Source organism: Cygnus olor, chromosome 6 (assembly GCF_009769625.2).
Source record: "Cygnus olor isolate bCygOlo1 chromosome 6, bCygOlo1.pri.v2, whole genome shotgun sequence".
Taxonomy (NCBI): Eukaryota; Metazoa; Chordata; class Aves; order Anseriformes; family Anatidae; genus Cygnus; species Cygnus olor.
In genome coordinates, this window is record NC_049174.1 from 34960088 (window position 1) to 34986803 (window position 26716).

Here is a 26716-nt window from a genome sequence, read left to right on the forward strand (position 1 = left end):
TATCAGTTTAAATGATAACAAGAATGGGACCTCATAAGAAAGATTTAAAATCATTTCATATTTGGGGTTCAATTTCTTATTTAATAAGCATGGATATTGCACTATCATGAACTAACAGGATTTTATTAGGAGACCGAGGTACTTGCATACAACTCAGAGGGAAGAACAATTTTTTTTTTTCCTTAAAATAAGATACGAGGTTCAAACTTATACTGTACTTTTTACCTGTATTTGTGCAGGCCAAACACATTTGCTCCTTACAAGAATTCTGTATTTTGCAACAGCTGTTGCAAAGTCAACTTTTAGAGAAACTAATTTGTATAAAAGGAAGGGTGCAACTTGTATGTAGAAAAACAAGTAACAGCAACATAAACATGGGATGGGAGCTCTTCAAACAGAATGAGTTAGGAGTGTATATTGACCTCTTGATTCATTCAGGCATTTGGCAGCCCATCATACAGACTTAGAGGAATTAGAGGGACATACTTAGGCCATACTTTCTTTCAAGGCATTAAAGATTCTGCAGATACAGAATGGAGCCATTCTGTAAAATGCAAAGCAAAAATGAATGTAAAGCAAAATTATATTACCTAGAGAGGCCTTCAAAGAAGTCATCCATGTCTCAGTTCTTTTGAAAATGTTTGCTTAGCAATCGACAGAGATTTTGTATTCTTGGGTAGACTATCGTCAATAATAAACAGCTTTAGCCTATTACACAGGTAAATTGTGTATACACAGACTGTGTGTATAAATTGTGTATACACAGGTAAATTATCTCAGGTAAATTGTGCAAAATATGCTATTCTATGGACTCTCTCTGTGGAGAGTGTAATTAAGATAAAAAACAAGGAACAGTCATACACGTAAGCAAACAGGAGCCAAGTTCAAAATTAAGGGTGATGATTACTTATTCAATGGATTGTTTCATTGTAAAAGTTAATTACTTTACAAAAGAATGGTAAAGATGGGAAAAAGAAAAAAAAAAAATGTATCCAGGGGCTCAAGAGATTTGAAAGAGATCTACTGAGTTTTACTAGATATACAAAGCGCACACTGATAAGGAAAATCAATGAGCTAAAAATATAAGTTGAAAGAATACTCAGAAGACATTTCTGGCTTGTCATTGTTTACCCTGTTCTAGCCACTGACCATTACTGGGAACAAGCCAGCAAGATAGATCCCTGGTCTGAAGCAGCATGTTTATATATTCTGCCAGAGCACTGGCTCTGGCAGAATAGTGATGATGCAGTAAGTGATATTTGTAGTAGCTATTCTCTGTACTGAAAGAACTAACTTTACAAATAACTACATGATACAAATATATGCCTCAAAGTCTCATTTTGTGAATGGAGGTCTGTGCCTCACTGTAAGAAAAGGATGTAGCTGGGGGTACTGTATTCATCAGAGATACTACCAGATAATTATGTGGGAGCGAAACCTTTCAGTAAGCCAAGCCAGAGTACCAAGTGTGATGCATCCACATAACATTAGTGAAACAGTATTAACATGACAAAATGAAAGAGGAGGTAAAATCAAAACCATCCGTCCTTATAAGTCTCCATTGTTATACAGCTAAAAGCAGTAGCATAGAGCATCCTGCAGAATGAATGCCTGTAAGCACAAAATAGTTAATCATTTTTTTCTTCATGTATTTAATGTGATTTTCAACACAGATTTTAATTTTTTATTTTGCTATTTTTTCAGCATCATGTTTAATCAAAACAAAGGCAACACTTGTTCTTTGTTAATCAAGGCATAGGACTGGTAGATGTACATAAAAGAAGAAATCTTTAGTACACATCATTTTATTGAAGTAAAGCCTTTACTTGCATTTAGCTATCACTGAAACCTAGCTGCTTTTAGAAAACTGACACTAGGCATGGTCATATTTGCACCAAGTCAGCTGAACCTTAAGCAGTGTAAAGCATACAGAAAATTTATAGCACTGCCCACTCAAGATCTACTCACGATGACATTAGGAGACATTCTAGCTTAGTTTCTTTCAATATGTTAATTTAAATGTTTTCACTCAGACATTAAATAATTGCTAGTTCTCATTGCATTTAGGATACAAACTTATCCATGGACAAAATTAACTAATTTGTTTTCTTGACAACTTGTAAGCGCAACAAAACAGCACTGAGAAGATTATCCAGCAACTGTAATATTTCCACACTGATTGAATGCATGTCCTTCTACAGCATTATTACATTTGCTTTGCTTCAATGTTTACAGTACTTTATATTTTCTTTAATTACATTCAATAAAACATTGCTGGTGCCTTCTTTTGAGCAGGAATAAGACTCATTACTACAGATTTTCCCATTTTTTAAAGTTCCCTGAAAGAGAAAATATTTTTGCCTAATTTTTTTAAAAATAACCCAAAAAACTCTAACAGCAAATTCCCCTTCCAAAAAGATAATAATTAACTGAAAAGAGTTAAAAATACATTCTGTTTTGTTTAGTGCTAGCAGTCTGAACCTTTACCCTCCTTAACAATTCTTACTTATTGAGAGGGTCAACATGACAGCAGGCAGCCTTCATTAGGATTAATGTTTTAAAAAGGTTTTCCAGTTTTGAGCATATTCACTGGAAAATTCAACAGCTACTTAAAAACATTTATGGCAAGTTTGGTAGTACTGTCAGTTACACTCTCTTCAACGTAACCGCTGCTTCTCGTGCGTCCTTGTCTAGGTTCCCATTAACATGGCTGTCCTCTCTCTTCCTTGAGCTACTCCTGTCAAACTGCTTCTGATATGAAGCTGTGGGAATGGGCGTGACATCCTTCACTAGTTTTCTGTCAGTTTTTTGAAGGAGCACAACACTTTCGCATTCATCTATACAAAATGATGTGTTAAGAAGTTCATTAGATAAGAACTACAAAGAAGTAAACAAATAAGCCGGGGAGGATGGTTCACACTATACATTGTAAGACAAATACAGGTAAAGAACAAAAAAGTCTGGAGATGCTATACCAGAAACACAGTCTTAACAGACATATCTCTCTGCATTATAGCACTAATAATTTTTCAGCCCCGTGCATGATATTTTCTAACTCACTCTTTTTTGCTGCTGATAACTTCAGGTTACTATTGTATGTGAAAGTAAATAATATAGATAAATGTACATACTTGAGTTGAATTTCTAAAATTCAATGAATTCATTCTGTATTCTTGAGAAACAACTCATTTTCTGATATAGCTGCCTGAAAAGCCCTTTGTAAAGTCATGTATGCTATGAACAACTTATCATAATGTGCCACGCAATACATTTTGTCAAATTCTTTTGAAGCTCTAATTTAATATATATTTGTTTCATTGCACTTTATTCTTTTATTCTTTTCTCATAGAATAAAGAATTTTCTACATCTATTTTGAACAACTGAACAATATTATGTATTTTCCCAATGCTTCTGAGATTTTGAATTTTACAACTGTGCCAGCCTACTGTATTTAATTTAGACAGCAGAATAAGGGACTTAGGAAGAAAACAGTTAGGAGAAAAGGATGCATTTGACAAGCAAAAGAAAACAAAAAACACTGAAAAGCAAACACAAACTACAACTATTCACTACACAAAGATCTGTTTAACGCTTATATATTGTAAGGTTTGTTCTGAGAATTTAAATAATTTTAGTTTGATGCACAGGCTGCATCCAGGTACTCTCAACTCACTAATTCTATCCACTACAATAAACTACAGATTTCCTTATCTGAAAGTCTAGAGAACAGCCAAGAATGGAGTATATAACTTAGGTATTGATGTGAACACAAAGATGGCAAGCTTAATAAATAAATAAATAAAAAGAAATTGCTGAATAATTTCTCCTACATTACTTGAACACTTGTTTTTATAACCTTATTCTATGACAACTTAAACTTTACAGAAGAGAATTCTCAGTTCTGGACAATAAATAAATACCACTTCACACATGACAAAATTTCAAATAAGATGCTTGATACTTATTTTGCAAACAGTAGTAATATTTAGTGGAGGTGGGCTTTTTTTGTTGTTGTTGTTGTTTTGTTTTCTGTTTTTAATTTTCAACTTTTAAAAAGATTATCCGGTCATGTAGATTAACACTGCTATACCAAATCCATGTCTTTCTTTGATTTTTACATGAGCAAAATAGAAAATAATTTCTTGCTATTTATAATAGAAATGGAAAAAATCTCACCATCACTAATACTCAATTCTGAAATAAAATCTCTGGTGTAGCTAAGAAAGCTTTTGTGTGTTGTCAACAACACCTGCTTCCCTGCCCCACCTCCTGTCCAGGTTTAACAATAAATGGCTCTGAGTGATTACTGAGACAGATGACATTTTCCTCTTTAGATGAAGCATTTGCATTTGAGAACTACGACACCATTGCTTTCAGTAACCCTTTTTTTTTCTTTTTTTTTTTTCTTCTCAAATAGATAGTGATAAAAAGGCATGTAAATCCACTTAAACTTTCAAGCTAAATGAGCTAGTCTTCAGACATCCTCTACCTCTGGACAGCATATCTTGAAAGGGAGAAAGGAGCAGACAGCACTTGCACACCATGAGAATGCCTAGTTTATTAAACACTCTAGCTTTGAGGTTATTACCTCAAAGACGCTAAATACACATTCAGGATATACAACCAGAAATATGCATTCAAGATTGTCTGAACAAAAATATATTAATTTCTTGGATTTCTAAAAACAAACAAAAAAAACGGACAGAAATTGTTTGCCAAATGAAGAGAAGACACTTCAGAACTACTGCTGGAATTTCCCTCTTGAAATATTTTATAAAGACAATGATAGCAAGATGAAAGAAACCATTATGAATTTGTCATTGCCTCCTGAGAACCATATCTAAATTAACACACTGAAAGTGGTATTACAGAGATTTATTAGGCATTGAAGTTCCTAATGGGTGGGAGAGAACTAGATTAACCAAGCTACTTTCAGTAACAAGGTCGACTTTTTAATCTAGTTAAGTATAACAGAAATGGGTTACCAAAGGCACAAAACATGACAAATCATCTAAGCAATATACAGAAGGTGATGGGAAGATAGTGTTTGATCAAAAACTTGTTTAACAAGTTGTTAACAGTATTATTATTGTAATTATTAAACTGTAATTGTTTATTGTTAAACAGTATTTCTCACCGAGTATGTTTTACGTTTCTTACCTAGAGATAATAGACATGAAACGTAAGAGTAACTCTGACAAAGGTAAGCTAATTCTGACACTATTTATTGTGAATTCATCAGGTTATTGAGAAGTCACAAGTCGGACTTTTTAATTAATTAATTTATTTATTTTTGTAGCTCTCATAGAGAATTACAGATCTTTAAGAATTAATAAAATCGGAAAATTTCAGCAAGGGACATTTTCGATTCTGGTTGACTGATTTTCAATGGATCAGATGGCATTGTAAGAAAGCACATATGTGCAATTTATCCGAATTTTAAAAAATCCCCTTACATGTTACACTGACTGTATTCATTGTAACATGCACTTAAGTAAAAGTTACTTACTACAGTTCTCTTCATCAGAATTATCACCACAATCATTTTGGCTGTCACATCTCCAATGATCTGGAATACAGTTGTTGTTTTTGCACTGGAATTCATGAGGTCCGCAAGTTTTTTTATCTGTAATTAGGATTAGTATCATTTACATCACTGCAGAGTGAAAAGTGGAAAGATTGCTACTGAACACTGACACGACAATATTACCAAAAACCTTTCAGAATGAGCAACTTAAATACTTAAAAAGTTATTTTCAGAACTAATTTATTTCTCATACTGCATTCTTTAAGATTTTATTTATTCACTCATACCAAAAGAGATATAAATTTGGTGATAAAATTAAAATATATACTGTAAAAACCTCTCATTTAAAGTGAGACGTGAAATTTAGAAGTGATGCACAGATTAGCTCGGAGAGGTTAACAATTGAATCTCAAAAAATACACTGACTTTTTCTTGAATTTTACTGTAAGATTGCTTTACAAAAGATCAGATCACAGTAAACTACAATATATATATATATTTAAATGTACATAATATATATTTCTCTACAGTTATGTTTACATGCAATTATTTAAGACTAATCATACCTAACAGAAAACTTTGCATTTTGCTTTATATTTTTATCTTTTGTCATCTTGGACTGAAAGTTTGCTTATACAGAGGAAAAAAAGCGCATAATGCTAAATTGAAATTAATTTTCTTCATGCAGTAAATTCTCCATGAGATTTCCTGTTTACAGAATAGTATCGTAGGCAAAGCCTTTTGGGGGTGCAAGAACATTCTGAACTACTCCAGCAGAAAGGACCTGCCTCTGTGTTTTATTTTTTTATTTCACTGTGATGATATTTCGGCAGAAATTTCTGAATTTCCATTCAGCTATTTCATAACATCTCAGATCAGACTTCATGTTCCTATTATGACAACTTGATAAGTTCTAATAACTGACAGAACGAAAGAGAACTGAAACATTAGCTTAAGTCAACCTGCTTTTTCTGCCTCTGAAATAGAAAGGATGATGTCCCAAATTAGAGGTATTACATTTGATGCCATGGCCCAAACTGCTGCTTTTTGTAGTTTGCTTTAGGTGTGGTTCTGGAACTAGAGATATAGAGCAAAAAAATTTTTGAATATCAAAAAGGTGGAGGCAAACAGTGGCATAGCTCCTCACACTCACAAATTTGTTAATTAAAATACTGCCTTTTGCATTTGTTCCCCATTCTCTGACAACATCAAGATTATAAACGGTTTTCTCAGAAAATACTTTTACTTATGATGTTTCTCAAGACGACAAAAGTAATTCATAGATAGTCAATGATAGTTCAATCATGACATTTCAAATACTTACATTGGCAAACAGTTTTAACTTTGACAATCTTAACACTTTTAACTTTTAAACTTTTAAAATTATAAAACACAAACATAAGAAAAATAAAAAACAGTACTCTTGCATTTCCATCTGTAGCTTTGTAAAAGGTGGTTTCAAAGCAGAAACCCATCCTACACATTAAAGTACTTCTAGTAAACTCTATAATCCCACATCACCTATCTGCCCACAAATTGAGTCCTAAAGAATAGTCACAGATCATATACTATTTATTCTTCCACATTGGACAGACACACCAAGATCTAATCAGTAATACACAGAATGCAGAGATAACATCCTTTCATTCGGCCACTTGCTAGGTTGAAGACAACATGTAAGATATCTTTTCTTATTCTGTATAAAGAATTACCTCATTCTCAAGGATGCTAAATCCATTTTCTAGGATTGCCTCTTTACACTTTTGGAGAAAGGCTGGATTTTTTTTTATTATTTATTTTTTAAATATCTATGTGTGTATTCTAAATGTATGATTATTAGTTGAATATTAGTCTTTCTTCTTCCTACTCTAATTTACCTAAAACAAACACATATTTAACTCTTTCCTTTAAAAAATATTTTTTATATCTGCAAGGCTTTCTTCACTTGAGAAATCTGAAAGCTTTTTATTCCTTTGGGTTGACTCTGATCTCTTATAGCAGCTTACAGTTGACATGTCTTATGGACCAGATTTGCTTGTCTTTTATTTCCTTCTTCACATTAATGAGAGCTCAGGAAAACACTAGGACAATAGAACTAAGATATAACAAAGAGAAATATTTGGGAAAGTTGTGTAACAAATATATGATCTTTCAGAAAGAGCGATTTATTCAGCCCAAAAGAAATAGTGCAAGAGATTAATTTTTGAACTGTGGAACCCTGAAAGGCACACACATATTTTGTCATTGTTGTCTTCAACACTAAACTGCTTTGCATTTTTCTTAAAATGAAGCTGCCTGAAAATGTGGAAGTTCAGATAGGAATGGTACAAAGAAAAAGAAGTAAGTTACGCTAACTCAATTTTTGTATTGCTCTCTTTATTATTGACCTAAATTAATCTATTTACTGTAAAGGCCCCTTTTCTTAGATTGTGTGACTGCCTAAGGTAGCTGCTGGTTGGTTGGAGTCCATCTTCTGTACTTGTCTAATGATACTGTATTTTAGAAATACTTCTAAATGAGCATGAAGAAAATGGGATAAAGGCTTAAATGGAAAACAAAACAAAACCCAGATGATTATACATACAGGCTAAAAGCACATTGATACCGATACCAATGAAGTAAAACCAAAATTTTGCCACTAAATGCATTACGCTGCAGTTTGGGGGATTCACCATCATCAGGAAAAACAAACAAATAAAACAAAAACAATAAAAAAAACACTTTTACTCTTTAGGCTAAAAATTAATATTTAAAAAAAGGAGGAAGCAGAAAACAGTCATACTAACATTGACACATTATGCGAATAGAAACCTTAAATACACGTAACTTTTAAAGCAGATTATAATCACTTTCCAACACTGAACACAGCTTTCTTCATATTCTAACCCCAAAAGGGCCTTTTGCGATGTATAGGAGTAAAGATGTGAGTAAGGATTACCATAATTTAATGGCTTCTTTTAACTGTCTGGACAGCAGGCATGAATTAACTCTACCTGTTGTTCTTTGAAAAACAGCACATGCTCATTAATAAGCATGCATTTCCTAACTACTTTAAATTGTCTGAGTTGAAAATGAACCATAGAAGACTAAACACATTCTGAACAATTCTAACAAATTCACTCAATATAGTATTTCCAATAACATATGGTAGTAAACATTTACTAAGCAATATATACATGACTATGGGGCACTTAAGCAAAGAAGAAATTACCCTTTATGCAAGTTTTGCATTGCAAGCATTTTAAAAATGAACTATAAATGATAAGTTAGTATTAGCACCAACATATGCATATCTTTATTACACTCAACTTGTAGCTTCATAATTTAATTTTCCCATAGTTTGTTCATAAAAATAGCCATCTTTAAATACATTAAAAAACAAATAAACAAAAACACAGACGACCAAATCTTGTTCTAGCTAGTCATATAACAAGATCATTTAAACGTATTTCAAATCCTAAAAATAAAGAAAACTTTAAAATGTGATTAAAGCCATCTTGTTCTTGCATATGTTTACTTATTAGATGAGTATGCATAACAATCACTACTGGCATAGAGATTGTGAGTAGGGATAATTTTTTTCCTTCTGATCCAACACAAAAAATAAGGGCATTATATTCAGCTAGCAAATTTAAAATAAAAAGGGAGGGGTTTTTGCACAGAGGTTCTTTCTATTGCTCTTTCTATTGGCTTTTGCCAATGATGAATCATAGTGACTTAATTTTTTTCCTGTTCAATATTAGTTTTTTTTTTTCCCCTTAATTTTCCTTATTTTTTTTTTCCTGCTCTGCTTTCAAATTTTGTGCTTTGCATATATTATTATATGAACCTTTTTAAGATTCTTTGTTCCATATCAGTTGGGCTTGAATGGGTTACTCAGAAATACGAATCCACACTTTGCCAGCTGGGAGTGCTTTATGAGCAACTTTATGAGTGCAGCTCTTGCACTGACATCTTTCCTTCATCTTGCCTGTAGATGATCTGCCTTCTCAAACTACCAGATTTAAGTACACAAACTTTATAAGTATCAGATGTTCTTGGAGAAGTCCTATGGCGTTGCTGAGTTTGTGGGATTGTGTGATAGGACTTGTGTCTCACTGAAGCATACAGACAGAAGCAAAAGTTGGTCATGTCAAACTGCAATCTGCTCTGGATTCTTTTGTCCAGTCAGTCTTAACATCTAATTCTCCATTGAAGATACCTCTGTTGACAAACATTTAAGTCAACTTTGTACTGGTCTTTATTCTGTGTTACATTTCCCAGTATATCTCACAACACTGTGACTCTTGTTGCATGGAATAAAGTAATTAATTTACTACAAGATGTTTTTGCTACATTGAGTGTCTTTCTTACTCCAAAATAAAAAGGTGATGCAGAAATTATACTGAATAATCTACTGAAATTATACAGTAGATTATAGCAAATTATGACATTTTTCACTGTTTATTAATCATAAAAACAATAAAGTATGCAGAATAAATTGATGAAAACTGGATAATTCTTTAAGAAAAATCAAGAAAGTTATTATATTCCAGATGAGATACTACTGCTTTATTGGCTGGAGCTATAAATTAGTATAATATAAAGTGCATAGTTTACTTATCCAACAAGAATTGTATGAGCCAGACAAAGCTATCATACCAGATAGGTACTACCATACATTGGAAGAGGACATGTTAAATGAAATCCTTATATACTTCTGCTACTTTTTTCAACAATGTCAAGCTACAGTCATATTCAAAACAGTAATATATTCTAAACCAGTGTCATACTTACCACAGTTAGCTTCATCTGATCCATCAGCACAATCTGGGTCTTCATCACATACCCACAGTTTAGAAATGCAATGTTTAGTTGTTTTACATTGGAAGTGGTCTGGAGAACAACTGTTTTCAGCTTTAAAAAAAAAAAAAAAAACAAGGATTTAAAATTAAAACAAGAAGTTTCTGCTTATATTCCAAACACGTTTTGTACGTAAAGTTAAAAAAAAAAAAAAGTAACTTCTGTAAGAAAACAGTATTCAGGTTTACATTGTTCATAATTTCATCTTCTTTTTTTAAATTATTTTACACACAATAGCAAGATCTGAGCAAGAATTTAGAATACAAAAACATCCTCACAATAAAAACATCCTGAGTGCACTCATGGATTCCTTCTTCTATCCAAGCAGTGAGAACACTGCAACAATCAAGAGCCTTTTCACAGGGATTCCTCCTCTAGTTATTTATCATGAAAAGTTACTTGCTTTGCTGATTTGTTTCCTACAGCATTCAGCTCCACAGACTAAGAGGAAAGTTAAGTTCCTGCCTTAAACCAAGAATCTGCTTTCAAGCCAGAATGGGTGGAATGCTACTTAGAGTGGAATGCTACTTTAAATTTATGTAGTGAAACATGATTCTACCTCAACTAAACTACCTCACAAAAACTTATTCCAGATCTTACTATTTCTTAAACTCATAACTGAGAGTATAAAGGCAAGATGAAGGACATATACCTGGACTGGACTGTGAACCAGTTATTTGAGACCAGATGCATAAAGATTTCTTTAGAGATAAGTATATGTACAAGAACTGTGTATGTACAAGAAATGTGTAAGAAATTGTCCTAAACTGAACTGAACACAGGTGGAAAACAGCATGACCTATTCTCTGATAACATTTTCCAACATGAATACTTGTCCCACTTTTACCTAGTGAACTCCACAAAATTTTAACAAACTTTCCTATCCATGTTGAAAAGCAACTTGCTACTTGGCACCGATGTGATACCACTGATACTGATATAACAAGGAGACATGCTTGTTTCCTTCTTGGGTTTGGCAAAATGAAAAAAACATGTTTGTTAAAAGATGGTGTATTATTTCTTTCAGCGTCATTTCCATGCATCAACTTACAGTGCTGCATTTAAAAAACATGTAGACTTGGATATGCTGCTAACTCTACTTACAAAAAGTAATACTTCTCAGCTAGGATACCCCATCAAGAAATTTCAATGTCTACCTTCCTCCATTTTACATGTGGAAAGCCTTAAGTATATAATATGACTTGTTCAAGGTAACTCAAGTATAAAACCAAGCAGTGGCCAAGCTGAGAAAAGGTCTTTGTTTTATGAATGTTAGTCTGGTGAAATCAGAACAAGATAGATAATATCAACTATTACCTGTCTTGTGACAGGAACCCTAATCACCTTGAACTTTGAGGCAGACTTAACCCTCCCACTTTGGGTAGTCTCTTCTAAGGCACTTGAAGAGTTTTCAGAAGCCATAAACTAGATTTTATTAGAATATAAACTAGCACACTTAGCTTTCTTAAAAGAGAAGCTCATAATGTCTAGGTCAGACAATAGTTTTTTTTTTTATTATTATTATTATTTTTTAAGTATATAATGAACCTTTCCAGCCCCCTACCTCATGCCTTTGCAGGTGGATTGATAGCTGATTTTCAGACAATTCAAAAGCTTGCTTTGTATCACAGCAGACTGTCCTATCCCATCCTAGTGGAAAGCATTCCCAGGAATTCACTGATGATCCTGACCCTATTCCTACCACAATCCTTGAGCACTGCCGTGCTGTGGACTCTACTGCTCTGATTTCATTTTCCCAGGTTCACCTCATGGTTTTGGGAATCTTTCATGTAATATGTGCAGATCTTTATAATGAAAAGAGCAATCTCCCTTATCTTCTGCAGGTGCTTACCTGACTCCACTTAATCTGTTTTTAAAGAAATGTGACATGCAAACCAACATAATAATATTGTTAGAGGCTACAGCTCTGCTGCGCTGTTTGGAAGATGCCATTAAACATGATAACTAACAAAGCCTTTGTATCCTTAGCAACCCTTCCCTTGGAGAAGGACATGTTCTTTCAGAAATGCAACACATGCAAACTTTGAGAAAACTAATTCTGAAAACAGGAATGAGCACTTTAGATCATCTGTAGATCTGAATAATGAACTGAGTGAAGGACAGAGATGTATTTGAAGACAACAACATTATTTTAATTGCAGAATGATCAAAGATACTACCTATTCAACACATTTCCATTTAAAAACTGAAAATATTTTCTCTATTTGTCTCTGAGAAATATGGAGTGAAATTGAATTTACCTTAAGATGTATAAAAAGATGAGTAAATGGAAAGTTGCATAGATAAATTAATGAAGTCCCCATAGAAAAGGGAATTGAAAAGGTAGAGAACTATATCAATGAAAAGGGATATAGAAGGAGCTATGGATCTACATAATTTCCAGTAAAAGAAGAAGAAAAGTATTTTTCCCTTTAAATGTGTTGCCGAAAGCCATGGCAGATGAAAGCCTCAAGAGTATGAGTCATTTGTGAGGTGGTTAAGAGTAAAATGGATATTTCAGCCTAAGTCAGAAACTCAATTAAATGCTTGAAATTAATTTATTTACACACCCCTTTTCTTTGCAATGACTTTTAAAAATGAAGTTAATAAATGACATTTTACTTTGTTCTCTTGTATATAAAGCATTGTACATCAAACAATTCAGTGCATTAGCTGCTTTGCATGTTCCTCACATTACTTTGTAGAGGACATTAACATTATTTTACATATTTTATTTCAGCTTCTGGTTTAAAATCAGCTACAGTTGTCAGAACAAAATTTTGTAAACATAACTTACGGCAGTCTCTTTCATCTTCTTCATCACCACAATCATCCTGTCCATTGCATCTCAGATTTATTGGAATACACTTCTGATTCTTTGTGCACTTAAACTGACCTGACAGACACACATGTGTGTCTGGAATTTGAAAGAATAAAAAATATTAAGTTAAAGAGATTAAAAGTTATAGATTAAAAAATTTACAGATTAAAAGTTAAAATAAAAATACAAATAGCTTTCTTGATATGAAATGGCATTTATATCAATTTAGCATGTTTCTGAAGTCTTTAATACATACAGTCACCTACCGCAGTTCAGTTCATCAGAATTGTCCCCACAATCATTCTCTCCATCACAGATAAAAGCTGGAAGAGCACAAAGTCCAGTTCCACACTGAAAACGTCCTGGCTGACATCTGAATTCAGCTGGAGAAAAAAATGCTTATTAGTACTATTGAAAGAATGATAAAGTGTCAATAGCGTTGTTCTTTCTCAACAGAGCTATCAGAAGTATTTGTGAACATTGAGCCTATACAGTCAAATACAAATCTAAGTAGATAATAGCAAATAAAATGTACGTGTACTACTGTAAAATTGATTTCAAAGTGTGACATTTTATATTCACGTACCTGTAGTTATAACTTCCTAATGATATGCTTATCATTACAATGCTCTACAGGTTGATGCTTACTAATAGTTCAACAGATACTTGCAATTTATGATATAAACATTTCAGTTCAAGTGTGCATTTAAGAAATTTACTATCTCACTCTAATTCCACCTCCCATGAGTCTACCACTGCTTTTTCTCATAGCCACTGCCATTTGTGTGAATGAGCAATTATGCACTTCTATAGTACTATTTTCTACAAACAGATTGTAGCTAAAAATGTTAATCTTACGTACGATGATTATATATGTTAAGGTTTGCTTCAAAGGCCTTTGCAGCAGAAAAAGAGAACTAATAGCATTGTAAAAAAACATGGATTAGAGATTTCAGTACACAAAATTCAATGAGCTGTTACTTATCTGGAAGACTATATAGCACATAGCAGAGTTTTTTGTGTTTATAAGCTTGAGGGAAGAATACAAGAATATTTTGTTTTATGTAGATTAATTTAATAGTATTAAAGAAGTTAGTGATGGTGACTGAGAACACAGCATCATTAATAGACATTACTCTTCAGGAATCTAGTACACTAGACAGGTACTTTTCTAACAACTAAGTAAACCAGTAGCCAGCTGCCATCACAGCAACCATCCTTTGGGATGCTGAAAGAATCATCATTGTTGACTTCCAGCTGTCTACAATTCAACAGAGGAATACTACAGTAACCTACTATTTGAACTATGGGAGGCTATTGAGAAATATGCTGTATCTTTTGTAGTGTGTCAAAGTTACACAGGATGCACAAAAAATGTTCACTGCATAAAATCATTCAGACTGGCGGTGAAATTTATCTCACCAAACTTTCCTTTGACAAAGTTTATAAAACTATAAAATGAAAATGTTTATATAAAACATATCGTGAAAAATAAACAGAATCTTAGTTGGAGTCACATCGAAAACGTTGCTGTTTCAGGAAATTGCACTAAATGATACCATGCAGCTAAACCTGTATAATTGCAATAAAACATAATCTAATGAAAATTGTAATATCACATTTCTATTACAAAAATAGAATAATTAAATTCAGCAAAAATTTAGATGGAATCAAGTGAAAAGGAAAAATGTGTTCTTATAATTTTCCAAAGATCTTAAGAGACACTTAGTAGTCATGAGTTAATGAAAATCTTACACAGCCTGACAGACAAGACTCTGTGCCCTTTCTAAATCTGACAGAGACCAAGGAAAACAAAACAGTGCTGCCAACAAAAGCTTTCAAAGAAAATCCTCTTCTTAACATTTATAAAGCATTATATTTGGTTTGGACTCTACAGACAAAACTGAGTTCCAAATGTAGAGTAGAATGCACTTACGGCATTCCTTGGGCTCATCAGAGCCATCTCCACAGTCATCAACAGTGTCACATTTCCACCAGAATGGAATACATTTGTCAGTTTTGCAACGGAACTGGAGAAAAGGAGAGAAAGAATATGTTGTTTTTTACAGGAACAGCATAAACTATAAGAAATTAGATTCATTTGATTAAATCATTGTTCCACTAATAACTTCTGGTTGTTGATTTTATAAAACCTAATCTAAAAAAAATATATATCTGTTTTTGGAGATGTATTGCACTGAGACTTCAGCTGACAGAAGTCACTGCAGTTTCAATGACATTGCTACACTTGTAGTTCCACTGATAAAAAGCAATCACTACATTTTGCTGCATTCCATGACTTGATCCTTTAAGATCTTATTCAGAACAACCACAAAAACAACATTGTAATTTTGTTTTCACTGAAAGAAAAACACAAACAAAATAAAGGGTAGAAATGATTTGATGCAATCTTCGAAGGCTAATCCTAAAATCAGAGTTCATTGTGTTAGGGAGAAAAATCTGGATAGACTATCTGCACCTTTCAACAAATGTGTTTCCTACCTGGTGTCTCTATGAGCACAGAAGGGAAGGAAACCAGCAAACTTAGACGTGCAAGACATTTCATTTTCTGTGACAGCATATTTTTTTTTCATTTCTTCATGTTTTAAAAAATATTAATTACTCAATAAAACTGTGTTTAAGAGGTATATAAAACTTGGTACATTAGTTCAGTTTTAATTTGTCTGCCAAGACAGTTCAGGGTTTCACTGCCATTTATACATTGAGCAACATCATTCCCATAACACACAGAGACATGCTATACAATTAGTTGGATCTAAATTCAGGCATGTAGCAAAAACAAATTGCTGTATTTTATCCTTCGGTGCATGTTGTTGTATACCACTATCAACCTCTACTAGACAAATACATCAGCTCCAGATTTTGTTTCTGTCTAATCCAGTATTTTAAGAGAGTACTTATCTGGATATCCATACTCTAGGAGATTATTTAGGAATGGGTGTAAGGCTGTTATTCAGTTCTACAAAGGTAAGCATATCAGAGTAGCTCAGCGGAAGGTCTCCTGGTTTAGGAAACCAACAGAAACTCAGACAACTCTCATTCTTACTATTTTCTATTTGCTAGCTTGGCCTTTTTACTGCCTCATTATTTTAAAGTACCAGCCACACTGCTCACCACAAGGCACTTCAAGCCATTAAACTGACAACATAAATTTAATTCCAGGAAATGGGTACTAACTCTTAGATATTTTTACACTTCATGGAAATACTTATGATCCCTTCTAAATCTGGTATCCAATCACTTAGTAAAATTGGGGGTCAGAGCCATGTAGGTGTGTGTGGAATTACCTTAAATGGCCTTCTAGAGTCTGATGTATCTTGTAGTGAATAATTTCTTACATCAGATTAGCCATCATAAGACATTGAATGTCTGCCTGTGTGTAAAACGAGCGAGTGTATCAGCCATCCAGCTGCTTCAGAAATGGCTAACAGTGGATGTGTTTTCATGAGTGATTATATCATCAGAATAACTATAATTTTACAACAAAATCTGAAAATCTTTACTGAGCAAAGTATGTTTTTGCCACAGACCTCTGCATCTGATGCCATCAGGCTGACAAATTATGAGAGAGTAAACAGATTTCAGAATTAGACGAAAATGACTAATAACCGACATCAATTTGTAGTCGTATTTCTGCAGGCAACTTCTCCTATATAACCCCTCTCTCCCTCCTAAGGAATGCAGAAGTGATAAAATATTACTTTTGGAGGGTCCAAGATACAATGCTATCCTTCAAATCAAGTTATGAATTAATAATTTAGAAAGGAGCCACTCGATCAACTGTTAGCATGTAAATAAAATTAAAACAAACAAACAAAACAAAATAGAAAGTGCCTTTTTATTTTAATAAAATAAATTTAAGAAGGTGAATATATGTGTAAAAAAGATTAGGTAAGAAATTCTTCATTTTCTTTTATTCTTTCGTTTTGCTCACCACTTAATGGGAAGTGACAGACAGAAAATATAAACATAAAAGATGCAGTGAACAAAGTAAAACCACAGAAAGCACTGCATTATGGTAACGTAGGAAGACTCTGGGAAGGAATCTTAACAATATTACTTGAATGAACTTGTACATCATTATGAAATGATGAAGATAAATTGAAGATGACCGCTATTCCTTCAAAATGAAGAGTAAAACCCTTTCCTTACTGAATATGGACAAAATGCATCATGATGTGTAATGTTGTAAGGTCATTAGCATACATATAATGAAACTCAACTACTAGAAAAATTAAAGCTTTTAAAGGCCATACGTACTATTACAATCAACCAAACTAATTGAGTAGAACAGTCCAAAGCCTTTTATCAAACTGGTTCTCTTGTAAGAAATAAATCAGTATGTTCCAGTTAATCTAACTTAAATCTTAAGAAAATTAATTTATTTCAAGTCATAGGGAATCCATCTCCCATAAATAATTCAATGTTTTAATTGATACAATTTTTAAGTAATTGTGTATTTTACCATTTTTATCTACCTAACTGGAGAGCTCAGTCCCATCCTTTTCTTGTATCTTGTATTTGTGTAAAGTTTGTTCATGCATGAATACCCTCAAACCATTTTGTCATTTTATCGTTCATGTTTTATATATATATATACTTTTCAAAGCAATGTTTATGGGTTTAGTAGCTGTATTTGCTCTAATGACTGGAGGAAACATCCACATTTGACAGGGAGCAAGTTCTGTGCTCTCTGGAAAAAAAAAAAAAAAATGCATTTGAAAGTAAGTCGATTTTCAACTAATAATCTTGAAGATTAAGCACTTTAAATGTGCCCGTGAGTTTCCTAGTCTTCAGGTCCTTTGACTGCTGCTTCCACATTTCATGGACACCAACCTTCGTTATTTAAAAGCAGGTGAAAACACAGTAAAATGCAACTCTTCTCTACATACATATACACTTACCTGACTGGCAGTGCAGTTCGATAAACATGTCTTGTTATCTGCAGCAAGGTAAAAGTTAGTGGGACAGGCACAAGTATGCATCTTGTCAGGGGCTAGAAGGCATAAATGACTGCAACCACCATTGTTTAGTGTGCACAGATGTTTAGACACTGTGGACAGAATAGGAAAGTTGTATCAGAGACTATTATTTCAGTTTAATTCAGAGTATCTGCTTTATAGAGGAAAAATGTATTACACATTTTATTTTTACAAAGGAATGTTTCATATCAAAATCCTTTTCCTTTTGCCTTTACGCTAGTCTTCTTTTTTGTATGGAACAAGTAGTTATTACTAAGGATATACATTCAATAAAAAAAATGATAAAAAGAAAAAAAAACTCATATATAATGAGACAAAAAATTAGCTAATCTAGATCAAGTACCAAATTGTATTCAGCCAGAATTCAAACACACAGACATCAGGAAACAAGACACAATCATAATGTCTATGTTTTCTGACCTTTTGTCAGTACAGCAGGTTTCTAAACAACAGTATTGTTCTGCATTATTAACACTCTCCCACTTTTGCAATAATAACGCTAAATTTCTTCATAACATAATGCTCTGATCTTGGTAACTGTTAGCTTGAACTCTAATGTAATTTAACCATCCTGTACTTCCAGTCATTAACTATAAAGCTCTTTGGGTATTTAATCACTGAACGAGACCTATCACATTCATTTAATACTAGATATACTTACAACATTAATCACATATCTATATTTTAAAAACTATTGAAACTTTTGAAAATTTCTAAAATTCAAAATAAAACAGAAATAAAAAATAAATCATTGCTGATAAATAATCTTCAATTAATTCAGTGACTGGCTACTTACTAAGTGAAACACATGTACATGCTGCATGGAAAACGTAGAATAATTACCATCAGGTTGTCTATAAGAATGATACACCTGGATGTCTGTTATGGTGTGCCAGGAATTAATCAGTGACAGTCTGTCTAATCCAGAGGTTTTGTGGGCACGGCTGAGTGACTTGGTTTTCCCGTCTGTCCAGTAGATGTAGTCTTCAAACAATGTTAGTGCAATCACCCCAGGAATATCTTGATTAGGGACTGTAAGAAGAGATGCTAAGATTAATGCTCACTCTTGGAAGACTGCCAGCTAAAATATTCCATACTGAATGGGTTGACAGATACAACTGCTATATAATGTCTTGAGAATAATTATCATGACAATATGTCAAGCCTAAAGGGTTCTTTATTACCAGTTACGAGAAAGATGGATGAGGTATGTGAGCTCTGCTTGCTTGGAATTAGTTGGCCCAATCAGTGTTAAGGAAATGAAAGAATTCCAGTCAACAAAAATCACCTCCAGATTCTAAACCAATCACATGTTAAGTTGTAAAGTCGTACGTAACATAATTATCACTTAACCTAATTTTTACAGAAGGCCAGTATTCATTTGCTGTCTTAGGAGAATAAAAGTTATTAGAAAACACCCAAAATACAAAGCATACATTCCCAGATGCATTGTATTTAACACAATTTAGGGCAATTATTATTATTTCATTTTGGCAAAATATGCTGACAAGTGAGACAGGGGGAAAAAAACATATTATTAAATTAAACATAACAGTAAGAGGGTATATTGTTTATTCCTAGCATAACCTACCATACAGTAAAAAAAAAGACACAAAGTAATAATACCCTATTGTTATAATATCACAAAATTATAAGTCAACATCAGTTAAACAAGGATGAAAGAACAAAAGGGAGAAAAAAGCTTTGGAATGTTCTTTATCCTACTGTAGACTTGGACTATTTGTTCTTGGTAAACATAAAAAAAAAAGGTAGAATTCAGCTTATTTATAAACCATATGTAACTGTAATCATAAATGTCACAGGAAACATCTAACCACAATGTTCAATTTGTGTATTATAGTCTTTTATCACCGAATCACTCTACTACTGATAGAGCTAAAAAGGCAAATTAGAGAAGCTGCGTCTGTCATTTTAAGCAATATATTCTTAACATGTTCACCTTGTTTTCTTAGATGAATATAGCTTCATCTTTCTACCTGGAATGTGCTCAAATAAGTTTGGCAAATCCTAAAGTCTCACTGGAACATTTCATAGTTCACTGACAACTGATGACCAATACTTGTATATGGAATAAGAATTTAGCAAATGTACTTTTGTGTACAACAGTCTTTCCTATACGTTGAACGCCAGCTTAGAGTATGCTGCCTTTTGGTCCTGAAAACCTTGCTTTTTAGACCTGAAATTATTTTCCTTTCTTGTATGTTTACACATTCCATAACCATCATACTGAAGCAATGATACTCTTATAAAGTATCATTGTTATAAAGCTTCATAACATTTCTGAGAAATTAGTCAAATTGCATTCATATAAAAATATCACAATTTTGGCACGTATTACATACACAGCTTTGGCATGGTTCTCTATATAGTACAGTGTCCCCAAGAAAAGCTCTTATTATTTCCCTTATTTGTAAAAATCACATTGTGAAAAGGGTGTCTACAAAATGGAAGTGATTCACTCTCCATGTTGATTGTTGCTATCCCATTTGTCTTAGCAATGAAGGAAAGAATTCTTGAAGAACCATTATTTTCAGCTTTACCACCAAAGTAACAAGACAAGTAAAAGAAAGGAAGAATATAGAAACTATAAGCACAGGTATTTCCATCATACTGGTTATTTTCCTCAGTGTGACATTTCGTAACCAATGGACTGATCAAAATATATTGCAAGAAAAACATCCAAGACTCAGGAAAACTCCAAGAGGTACAGTAGGGTTTGTCTGTCCACTGGAAAACCCATAAGCATTATTATCTAATTGTATCAGCTACTTGCACATTAATTTTACCCTGACTCTGCTCTGGTGTGAATTAAGTAATTCACTCTGTGGGGAAAATAAACTGAAGGCTAGACAACAATACACAGCCTCACCCTAGATTTAGTACAGTGTGTGGGAGAATCTCCAGTACTGAAAACATTGGAGTGACCTACATAACCCTACATCTAGGCACAACAGAGACTAAGCAGTCAAATGCTAGTCATTACTATTTTTCTAATGTTCTTTCACTTAACATAAGATTTTTTCACTTAAGATTTTCCTTGAATCTTCTTGAGAGATTCTTCAAGCTTTGCACACACCTTTAATAATGCTGAGTTCAGCTTAATACTGTTCCAGAAAAGGTATGCATCACTAATTTTAAATAAAAAAGTGAATGATCTATAAAATGCCTTAGCATAATTATTAATTGGGAATACTAATTACCATATCCTACTCTTACAGACAGATTACTGTAATTAATTAAGGAAGCATAGAATTTACACATTCATGTCAGTTGGAATAAGGAAATTACAATTCTGAAATATGAGTTAATCAAAATCTGTGTACCCACATGCTATATGGAAGAAACATCTTTTGGTTTGAATCACTACACAGTATTTCAGCAGATCCCTGAAGAACTGGACCGCTCTGTGGCCACTCCGCTCATGTAGTTAATTCATTAAATTTAAGTCATTCAACTGTGTTATTACTGTGGTATTATATTTACCATGGGATTTTGAGTACATCTGGGCACAATCCATTGTGCCATCTTTATATGACTTAGGTACAATATACTCAGCATTTTTCAAATTTTACGTATGTTTTTATTCAATATTTATTTACTCAATATTTATTTATTCAATAGCATTTGCTATTGAAAGTTTTCTTATAGCCTCTGAGTCATATGGTTGTGTCACTGCAAAAAAAATAAAAGACAAGCAGGAAACTTAGGTTCATCTGCAAAACTGCAGAAAATTCCCCGCTGATCTTAAAGGATAGTTTCTAATGAGAAATGCAGACCAGACTGACGGAAGAAGCTGGAAGGAACTGCAGAAAGAGAAGCTGGTACTTGTAAAACTCTGGACTGTAAAACCCTGAAGCTATTCACAAAGCCATTTATCTTACTTTTATTTGAGTTCTGAAAATATCTTTTCAAATAAATTATGACCCTTTCTGTTACTTTTGACATCAAATTAAAGATGTCAAAGATACCACTCCAGCCTAAATTAAAAAAAAAAAAAAAGTGATGTTGCCTTCTTCTGTATTCTCTTATTCTGATCACAGTTAGGATTAAAATCAGAACAAATGGACATGTAAAAGCTTTAACACACATAAAGAGGATTTACTTGAGACAATTATATTGATTTAGTCTTCTGTAATACTCCCCAGTAATGAAAAATACCTGTAGCATTCATCCTCTCTTTGGCCATCCAATAATTATAAATAAACATCATGTCCTGAGTACAGATATATGAGCAGATGCTTACTTTCCTTTCTATGTATATCTGTGGGTTGTCATAATGACACACAATCCATTCAGAAATCCGAGTACACAATTCATCTTAGCTTCAATGGATTATGCATACATCAGAATCCAGATGAAAATTCATATTCATGATCTAAAAAATATTCAGGAGAATAACATACTGTTTCAATTCTCTTATCATGCCTTATTAATAGGGAAGCTAAGTAAAATGTGTAGTGTAAGATGCTAACTACTACAGTTAGAGCACTGCATTTCAGAAAACAACTGACTGATGCAAGTAGATTTTTCCTTGACCTTTTTCGAAAGATAATTCTGTAAGCACCACGTTTAGAAACTTGTCTTCCATAAAATATCTTAAAATCAAAACCAGAATAGACAATACAATGTAGCAGGTATTATATAATCTATTTATGTTCTTTAAAAGAAACATGACGCAGTGTCGCAGTGTATCTGTTTCTAAAAACTGGATTTTGCACATAGGTCAAAAGATGAAACTGTCAGGGGCTTAATCACTCTCATGTTAGGGTTGTATTTTGCTGCTGCTATTTCTGACCTCTACATTCTCCAGAACAACTAATCATGAAATAAGAATGGATGCTGCATCCAATCAACAATGAAGCAATGTGAGTCTCTTGAGAGTAGTTCAGTTTAAATATTTGACATGTAGGGTGAGAAACTGAAGCCCCCGCAAAACAAAGCGCCTTCTTTTCATCAATGCTGCTAAATGAGTACACATTCATATCAGCCACTTATCGTGGAAGCTTTCTCTTTGAGAAGACTGCTTTTCCAACTGAGTATAGAGCCGAGCTCATATATTTTAATGAAGGAACTTAGAAATAATTCTGTACATAGACGGACCCACGAGTTCACTCGTGAGCTCAGCTACACCTGCACGTAGGAGGCGTACAGGATAGCAGGACCATTCCATGGGAACAATGTGGCCAAGCATATACACACTGAACCCTAAAGCCGTGAAAGGAGTGATGGCATGATGATTTTGACTGCTGAGCAGGAAGTCGTCCTAGCCAAATACTGATCTAAAGGAAATAATGAGACACTACTATAAACAACTCATTTGGTCTGAGAATTTTTTAACCCTTGAGTAACTTCATAATTTTAATGGGCTTCTCTGTTAAAGTCAAGATTTCATGAAGTGATGTTCAATAGAAACTTGATCAAAGTCAGGACCTTGCATCATTTATGGCTCTAAAAGACCTAAGTTTTGTGACTATGAAGCTTGGAGAAGTTACAAAAATAAATACTAGTAATAATAATAAAAAAAAAACAAACAAACACAGGGAAGCAACGAAAGGACTATTTTATTTAACATATGTCAACATGTTAAATAAAATAGTACAAACAAATGTAAATAAATATATATATATATAAAATACATACAAAGTAAATACAGTATCAATGGATGGAATTATATCATATAAATTTTATTCCAAGCTGATCGTAAAAAGCAATGTATTTTCTTTAAGTTGGTACATCTGTAAAGACTGAGGAAAGATTTTATTAAAAAAAAAAAGGCACAAAAAAGCAGATATTTAATGGCAGTTGATTCTGATTTCTTTCACTGCTTGAGGAATAGTACTATCATAGTTCTATCATATCCCAAGCCAGGGGGGTTGGAACTAGATGATCCTTAAGGTCCCTTCCAAACCAAACCATCCTATGATTCCACAGCCGAATATTACTTTGCTTCATTCCTTCATTGTTTGATATATTATAAATAATGGAACATCAGAACTGTTGACACCTAATAAATAGGTTATAAAATCTACAGTTTGTATCAACTGTGAATGACAATAAAATGTGATATAATTTTTATGTCATATTTTTTGATGCAACAGTAAAATAGTCCCTCATGTTTGTTCTTTGCCTCTGGGGACATCAGCATTCCGAGTTTTCCAAAATCTTAGGCAGTGACAACTATTGATTTATCATAAACGTATGTAGTTGAAGAAACACGCACTGTCTTTTTTCAGTCTTTTACTTCCAGAGAAGTTCAGTTACATTACTGTTCTACCTCTTCATAAATGGCATGCATTATTTACATGTTGCAATACTAATTACAAGTCTCAGAGCATACATTACGGAGTGAACTATACTTGTAAACAGGAGAGCAAGACTAATTGACCTCCTTTCTTTAGCAAGCACTGTGAAGATGGACTACTTTCTGCATAATCAGAGTAAAACTAGGTCAGAGTCATAACAGGTAAATACCTCCACCTTCCCTGCATCACCTATTTTAAAACATTTAATCAAGACATCTACTTGCCAGCCCATCAGTACAAAAGTAATACACTCTGTTATGCACAACTTCTTTAACAACTATGAGGGACAAAAAAACACAGAATGCGAAATCACCACTCTAAGTCATTTGGGAGGAAAACTGCAAATTAAATTTGTTTTTGATTCTTTTTCCTACCACAGCCTTGCTCCGTATTACAGATGGGTGATTCCCTTGCAATCCCTTCCTTTTCTAACAGGCCTTCTGCTGCTCTTCTCTACAAGGGTTTGATCTTATACAGAAATAATGAATTCTCTGCATTGAAAAGAGAAAAATTGAAACTCAAATTTTGCTGCAGTTTCAATATTCATCCCCACTCTGCCTCTCAAGCTGTTCCTTCCATCACCTTTGCTTCCCCCATGCTCCTGCCCAGATTCTCCCCTGCCATCTTCTAACTTTGAGTACATAAACTGCTAAGCCCCTTTTGTTTATCTCATTTATCTTCTACCACATGTAAATGAGCTATTCAACATTCTTCACCTTTCTTCATTGAGAACAGATGGCTGCCTCCCCTTTTTGATTGCTTTGATATCAACAAGGAGAGACACCGTGACATAAGAAAAACTGAGTTTTATGTTCTCTGTTCTAGTTGCTTTCTGACAGTGATAACTGCATGGAAATTAATGCCAATCCCTTAAAATTTGTGATGCAGTATGTCCAGCACATATGGAAACTTCACTGACTTCACCAGTAAATGTCCATTAAGATTTTAATGAGTATGTAGAAAAAATATTTTCAGAGGCTTATAATCTAATGAAATGTTGGCATATTATCACAGGAACAACAGAAGATATAGAAACCAACCCATTGGCAATCTTCATAACGTGGGCTCCATAAATCAGAGACTGGAACCTTAGAGTAATATGTGTGAAGTGACTTTAATGTAGGAGAACCTGTATATTTTTCCTGAATATTATCCTTTGAAAGAGATAGAACACAATAAAATAAAATACTGAGATTTAGGAAGACATATGAATTGGAGATTTTTATCTGAACAATTATGAAAACTATGACTCTAGAACCTAATAGTAGAGGTCAAGCAATTATTATGAGTTTGTGCTAATAACAGATGCAGCTAGCACCAGATGTGCTTATAACAAACAATTCCATAGGTGCCACAAAAGCTGGAAGAAAACTTTTCCAATATCAGAACTACAGTTTGTCTGCTGTTAAAAATTTTCTTTCCACACTTTTCTAATTTTTCATCTATTTAAACTGCAGTTTAAATCTGAAAGGAATTAATTTCTATAATCTGTTAGGACAACTCCATAAACAAATGGATTTACTCTGCTATAATACTCAGGTGGCAGAGTTTAAACTTAGACACAAATGTTCTATTTCTATCTACAAAGACCCCGAAATTAGTAATTATTGAAATTACAGATGCTAAAAATAAAAAATAAAAAAAAAAAGAAAAAAAAAAAGGGTTAGCATCCCCAAAAGCTTTTTACTTAATACTGTAAAACTTGCACATATTTAGAACAATTTTAAAGTTTGTAAACACTCAGGCTCAGGTAGAAACCAATTTTGAAGTCAAGGATTTTTCAATTTAAGATAATATAGAAAAGTTTCTGTCTGATAACTATATTACAGCTAACAAAGTAATTTCCAAATACACAGTTCATTTAAAGGCTTAGCACATTTTCATTGCTTCATGTCCATGCCCCTGTAAGATGAAGCAATGAAGTGCTCTAAAAACTTTTGTTTTTAGAGTGTAAAATATCAAAGAATTTGGCACAGTTAAATTCCAATCTTAGCCCAGAGGAGTTTCTGTACTTCCTAAACTGGACTATCAGATTCCACTTTTGTATTTTCAAATTCTCATCGTCAAAGAGTGAAATGGGAAAATGGTAGGTACTCTGAAGGATAGGAGGAAGGATTGCTTGTGTGAGGCAATCTGATAGCTAGGGAACTGCAAAGCTTGTGTATCCTCTGGGCAATGGGAACCAAAAGCAGCTGTTAA

The 26716-nt window shown here is 33.4% G+C and overlaps 1 protein-coding gene across 12 annotated transcripts in view; it reads right to left on the reverse strand.

The window, feature by feature from the left end:
- LRP1B (LDL receptor related protein 1B) overlaps nt 1-26716 on the reverse strand; it is a 684970-nt gene that overhangs the window by 72128 nt on the left and 586126 nt on the right. For all 12 annotated transcript variants that reach the window (XM_040561328.1, XM_040561327.1, XM_040561326.1 and 9 more), the window contains 7 exons: nt 19038-19226; nt 18117-18265; nt 15128-15221; nt 13458-13574; nt 13168-13287; nt 10305-10424; nt 5511-5627 (listed from right to left, as the gene is read on the reverse strand). In XM_040561328.1, the coding sequence (XP_040417262.1) occupies nt 5511-5627; nt 10305-10424; nt 13168-13287; nt 13458-13574; nt 15128-15221; nt 18117-18265; nt 19038-19226 (906 nt within the window). The remainder of the gene's footprint in view (nt 1-5510; nt 5628-10304; nt 10425-13167; nt 13288-13457; nt 13575-15127; nt 15222-18116; nt 18266-19037; nt 19227-26716) is intronic.